The sequence below is a fragment of the Abrus precatorius genome, unplaced genomic scaffold, assembly GCF_003935025.1.
Source record: "Abrus precatorius isolate BTA unplaced genomic scaffold, Abrus_2018 Scaffold4, whole genome shotgun sequence".
Lineage (NCBI taxonomy): Eukaryota > Viridiplantae > Streptophyta > Magnoliopsida > Fabales > Fabaceae > Abrus > Abrus precatorius.
Window position 1 is genome coordinate 14,799,720 of NW_020874384.1, and position 6,681 is coordinate 14,806,400.

The following is a 6,681-nucleotide window of genomic DNA, read 5'->3' on the forward strand; positions in this document are numbered from 1 at the left end:
GCAGATGGATGTTTATGTAATATCTTCTTAAATGTGAATTAATTGAGTAGTAAATAATGGTAACAAAAAGAATGTATACAGTATTGGAAGGCCAAGAAGGAAAACGATGCGAACAGCTAAATATGGAAGAAAACAAAGATTTAGGACAGCTTAGTTGCAGTGTTAATGATAGTACAAAGTTGGTGGAAGATGACACTGTGACCACTGGGTCGAATGGACTGAACAGTGAGAGAGTACTGAGTTGTAGAATCTAACTAATCTATCCATTATCCAATGCAAAAGAAGGGCATCATCGTTGTCCACAAATCATGTCACAAACACACCAATGAAACATCCCATTCGAGGAATCCAATAAAATCATTCATCAACCTTCGCTATAACTCCCAGTGTGATGCGACCTCACCAACGGTTTTTCGAGCATTTTCTTTTCCAGCTTATCGTTAATCACCAACTTGGACATTGCCCAGTGAATTGGAACATTGTTATGGCTATTCTCACTCCCATAATGCAAAACCCCCATTGACTTTGACTTTTTCAGCCTCACTCTCCTCCTCCCAAACCCATGCTCCATTTGCTTCGAATCCATTCGAATCCAACCCGAACCGATTGACTTGGACCTCATAACCTTATTGGAGGAGGGCTCACCCTCGTACCCTACACCCGACACACTCGATATTTTCCTATTCCTCCTGCTCCCCCCCTTAACTCTCCTCAAAACCTCCTCACTCCTTTCACAGTCATCCTCACAAACATCCCACGTCATCCCCGCCTGCGCGCTCTCCACACGCGCCACGCGCCGTCTTAGACTTCTCCATATCGGCGACGCACGAATCCTCTTCCTCACGTATTTAAGACACTCCACCACCTCCGCCATGGACGGCCGCTTATCCGCCGTCGACCTCACGCAGGTGGCCGCAAGCACGGCGAGCTGCCGCATCACCGCCTCATCGGGCGGCGTTCCTATCCGGCGGTCACAAATTCCGGCGAAGTCACGGCGTTTAATCAAGGGCAGCGCCCAGTCGACGACGGAGGGAGGACTGTAGTTAACGTCGATAGCATTCCTACCGCTGATAATCTCGAGCAACAAGATCCCGAAACTGAAGACATCGCTCTTGGCGCTGAGATCCTGAGGCGCAAGATAGCAAGGGTCGAGGTAGCCTAACGTCCCCGCGGGTGGTGTACACTTTACGCGAACGTCCTCCACGTGTCCCCTCAACGCGAGGCCAAAGTCACCGAGCCTAGCGTTCCATTCATGGTCGATTAAAATGTTAGAAGACTTAATATCGCGGTGAATAACGGGAGGGTTAGAAGAGTGTAATTGGTGAACCGCTTTCGCTACTTGTAAAGCGAACCGGATTCGACCGGTCCAACCGGGTGGGGGAGAAGTGGAGTGTAAGAGATCGTGAAGTGAACCGTTTGGCATGTATTCAACCACGATTAGTTTGTTGCCGTTTGGGTGCGTCGAGAAGCCGATGAGGTTCACCAGACGAGGGCTGGGGACATGGGAGAGGATCTCGATCTCGTTGTCCGCGGGGGAGGTGCAGTTGGCGCACCCGCTGCATGTGCTGCTGTGGTTGTGGGTGGGTTTCCATACCAGTTTGGTGGTTTTCACGGCGGCGATCAGTTTCCCGCCGTGGAGGGTGGCTTTGTAGACTGTGCCGTGGCTCCCTTTGCCTAAGAAGTTTTGGGCGGAGAAGGATTTGGTGGCGGCGAGGAGATCCGCGTAGTGGAAGTGTGTTATTGTCTTTGGAGGGGTGGGTTTGTTGTTTTTGAGGTGGCAGTAGTGTGGGTCGCAGGTTGCAATTGCGGAGTGGGCATTGCAGGAGAGGTAACCCATTGTGGGGAGTGTGATTATTTGGATGGGTTTGGCGCGAGAGAGGATTCAGAAGAGAAGAGATAGTAAAGGGAAAGTATCCATAACTGGGAAGACATTAAGTTTCACTTTAAAGTCGTCAATGATTCGCAGCTTTGGAAGAGGATATGTTGTGTTGTGAATGCAATCCAAGATTGGACGCACACTTCCTTTTTTCCTTTTTCGCCTTTTTCTTTTTCCTTTATCTCCTCCCCTACCCTCTGTGCCTTCTAATCATTTAAGAATATAATTATGGCAAATGTTCAACAGCTTTTTTTTTTTTAAATAAAAAGTTTTTCTCAGAATTTTCTAGATATATTAATATGTTATACAAGTACAATTTCTCTTCATAATTTAATATTTCCTGCATGCAAAGTCGTGCACCAAGAAGACCAGTTCCCCAAAAATCTACACACATGTATATAGGATGGAGTATTGTTAATTTTCTTTTGAAACCTGCAGTGCATTTACATACCGTGGTTTGAGATTTTATGTAGTTTTACAGTGTGTTTGGATGAAGGTTTAATAATTTAATTTTGGATGAAGAAAAGTTTATTAGAAAATTTGTACAAATTTTCAAACTTACATTTTTGTATTATTATTTAAATTTACTTTTATGGTCAAGTTTGATTTTGATTTACTCGAACATAATATTTTTTACCCCCATGAACCAATTTTGTCCGCGGGGTTGGTGGTGGCCAACTGGTCATATGCTTTTAGCACAAAATAATGTTGTTGCTTATTCGAACGCCTATTTTCTGGTGTAGCAAGTGAAAAAAAAAAAAACAAAGAGGGATTAAAACGAGAATAATTAAATAATGTTATAAACACTAGACAATTTAATCCTTTGATTATTTTTCCTATTCTTAACATATTAGTTTCTAAAAAAGTTAAGTATGTATCGATTTTTTTTCCCCTTCATCATTCAAATCTCACGTATCTAACTCTGGAAGATGCAAGGCTTTTCCTGGGAGAAAGAAAATTTGCATTATCCAAGATATGTATCATTCGATATTGATGAAAAATGAAGCTTCGGTTTCATGACAGCCGAGTCTAATTAATATTGATAATAAATCATTAGAGAATTTATATAAACCACAAAATTGGTTATTACTTGCCTTTAACATTGTTGGATACCTCTCTTCAAAAAAAGGGGAAAAAAAACATTGTTGGATACCTACCCCTCTTTGACTATTTGCACTTTAAGTTACAAGAACATGGTTTAAAAAGAAAAACATGATTGGCTATGTGGGGACATCTGAATCTGTTCCTTTGAAGCATGAATGAAATCTTACATTATGATATATACTATACAGCTTAATAGGACAAAGTCCGATAATTGATTAAATACTTAAATATAGCAAAACAACGTAGGGGGCCAGACCCAAAGGAAACTTGTGTATGAAATAGTTTTGCAAACTGTGTGTATGTGTTTGGCACATCTCATCCATTGCATTGCAAATGAAGTGAAATAATCTCTTCTCCCGCTCTCCTTCAAATATCAATAATTAATTCTTCATCTATAAATAGTTTTAGAGGAAATGGGGGAGAACAGTTCATATATTCCATCAAGTATATATATTTGCATATTTAACAATACTCTTTTCATACACTTTTAACCATTAATTAAAAATTACAAAAATTATAAGAGTATCACTCTTGGTTATATTTAATTTAATATTTTTTGTTATAATTTTTAGTAAATTTTAGTCAATAATTAAAAATATATTAAAATAGGTGTATGAGAGAGTGAATTGTTAGTATTTTTTTATTATATGTTATACATTATGTTGTTTCCTTAGGAAAACAAAACAAACACATCTTGTGTATGACATTTTAAAAAACAATATGCATAACCACTTATGTAAGTTAAGAAAATTGTGTGGAGAATAATTTCTTCATTTGATTATCCAATTGAATTGTGAATAAAATAAGAGAATTGCCGTACAACACGCGAGTTAATAGAGAGCGTATAATAACAAGAAAGTAAGTTAATTAACTGAGCACCCTACCTTCATTTTTTTATTGGAATAAAACTATGTGTGGTTATGGAGAAAACTCTACACAACCTGAAAACACAAGCAACAAAGTACGTTTGTAAACAGAAACAAAGGTACAATACGTTGAAAATGAATGGGTAATTAAAATAAAGTTGGGTTGAGATGGTGAACAATGGTACGGTCCAAATCATTCTTTTTTAGTGACAGTGGCTGAAGTGCAAGAAAGTGAGTATGGGACAGATGGTCACACAGTGACGTGCTTAGGCAGCATTTGTTTGGCTTGAATAACACTCTGAAACGTGGGACGAGAATCTGTTGGTTGCTTTTGTTTGTAATTTAGGAAGTGAGCTATGAAGCTTTCTTCAGCTTTTGAACGATCAAATGTCTCTTTGTAATATATTTGAGAGAGATACTGAGAATCACATTGGACTTCTCAAAATCAATTCAAATGGTAAATGATTCTCTTTACCTTCTCTAGTTCTTATACACATGACATGAGGGTGGCAATTGAAATTGGATGGGCCTATTAACATTTCAACATGTCTATTCATGTTTTTTTTTTATTAGAGATTTCATTTTTAAATATTTATATAGTATTTTACTTTTTTATTTTTATCATATCATGTAATCAATCACATTTTTCACTCGTTAGCTTTCATACTGCCGTACCTAAGTGGGTAGATTGTATTACGCTGTTGATGTTTTGTCTCTTTGAATTTTCATGGCATAAACGTCAAAATTTTGAACACTGTTCATCAAATCTGATATTTTTTTAGGGATGTCTTTTGTTACCCCTATGGATTATTCTTTATTTAAATTTGTTCATTAGATACTATTACTTTAATTAACAAAAACAATACTTTAAATAAAAAATATTTGCGAGAAATGGCTATAAACATTTTAAAACATAAACAAATTTACTTTAAAAAAAAAACCTTTCCTTTTTATTAACAAGGTTGAGATAACGATTCTAGGTAGAGATTATGGCAATCACTTATAAAAGCTATATTATAAACAAACTTTTTAATATATTTTAAATTATCAATTAAAATTTATTAAAAATTCATTAGATTTAAAAAAATGAAACTTGCATAATTTTTATCTAATAACTAAAAAAGGTTAATTTTTAACATTTAAACTGTGATGGGCCTATTAACGTTTGAATATGTCTGAATTAAACAGCAGTGAGTTGGACTTTGAATGGACAATTAGGTTTGGTGCAAATATTCTAACGAAGCAACCTGGCATTTGACACAGTGGCCGGCACCGCCAGTGGGAGTAGATTTTAATTCTAGAAACACATGCAAAAGCAAAGAAAATGGATATCATGTTCATCATCTTTTTCTTTTGAATTATTAGTGTTTACTGTAAGACACAATTATGTTTAAGCTTTGAAAGTTTATATTATAAAATATAATTAGTTTTTTAGTAATTTTTATTTTCATACAGATTTTAAATTAAAAAATAAATATGAACCACTTGAATAAAGATATCACCTTATTCCAATTGTAGTTGTTTACTGTTTAGTATCAATGCAATTTAAATTCCACTCAAAATCTATACGGAAAACATGTCAAGTACGAGATAGTGACTTTTGACTTTTGTTCATCCAAAAGTCCACCAAAGCAGAAAAATGTGAAAATGCCGCGAAATAATATTCACATACTTTGGAATTCATGATAGGATAATAATAACTTCATTAGTTTGAAACTTTTGGAAATATAATAATACAGTAGTAGTGTGCATGGAGTGGTCATCACTCATCATTGTTATCAGAGAAAGAATGTTTAATTTAATTAATTATATGTATCATAATCGTTATTTTTTAGCTCTAATTTTGTATGTAAAAAAAGTAAGAGATTATACAAATTGTCATTTACAATTTTATAACCATAGCTGATTTTTAATTTTTTTTGCACAGGTAAAGTTCAAAATCTTTTATAAATAGAACTACAAAACCCATTCCGTATGATAGTATGTGAATAAAAGTTAGGTTTCTCGTATTAAATAATTTCTTTTTCGTTATTTTGTTTTTTTTTAAATATTTATTGTTTTCTTCAGCTTTTTGACGATAAATAATAATAATAATAATTGTTATTATATCGTATAGATGATATAAATTAATTATTAACAATAATTAATTTTTTTAATATAATATATGTATATTTTTAAATAATTGAAATATTAGCTGACATACAATATTAAACTTAAGTTTAAGTGAATGTAATAGTAAATATTAAAAAACTTTGCTCATACTAATCATATTTGATTTAAATAAAATTAGTCTACAAAAGATACATATGATATAAATAAAAATAAAAAATTTTAATTTAAAATTATAAATTTAATTCATTTATATAAATAAAATTATAAAACACACACATGATCAAAATAAAAGATAAATATAATAAATAATACATATGAATACTTTTAATATAATATTTAATATTTTCATATAATTTAAAAAATATTTCATTAGACAAATAATTACAATAATATTATTTATATATAAAAATTGGTAAAATACTATAATTTTTTATTTATGTGTTTGAAAAATCAAGATTTCATTAAAAAAAATTTAGGACTTTTTAATATTTTTTATATTTAAAAATATTACAAATATTTTTTTATAAATTTCATATTGTTTAATGACGATGACAACCACGGTGATATAAATTTTTTTCTAAAGACTATCTTATTTCAGATTTGTAAAATTGAGACTTTAATTTTTTATTATTATTTTGTTCATTTACTCTCACTTTTTTCCCTCTTTGATTATAATAATGTTATTTCATTATCATACACATAAATAAACTTTTAAATATAATT

General features: G+C 33.3%; 1 protein-coding gene across 1 annotated transcript; it reads right to left on the reverse strand.

The window, feature by feature from the left end:
• Nucleotides 1-364: 364 nt before the first annotated feature.
• On the reverse strand, nt 365-1,837 carry LOC113866172 (serine/threonine-protein kinase-like protein At1g28390). The gene has a single exon (XM_027501055.1). It carries the CDS (start codon nt 1,835-1,837, stop codon nt 365-367), a length of 1,473 nt encoding a protein of 490 aa, XP_027356856.1.
• Between the last annotated feature and the right edge of the window lie 4,844 nt (nt 1,838-6,681).

What these genes read in the sequence shown, in the direction of transcription:
- LOC113866172 (XM_027501055.1), bottom strand. Translation starts at nt 1,837, where the DNA reads ATGGGTTACCTCTCCTGCAATGCCCACTCCGCAATTGCAACCTGCGAC.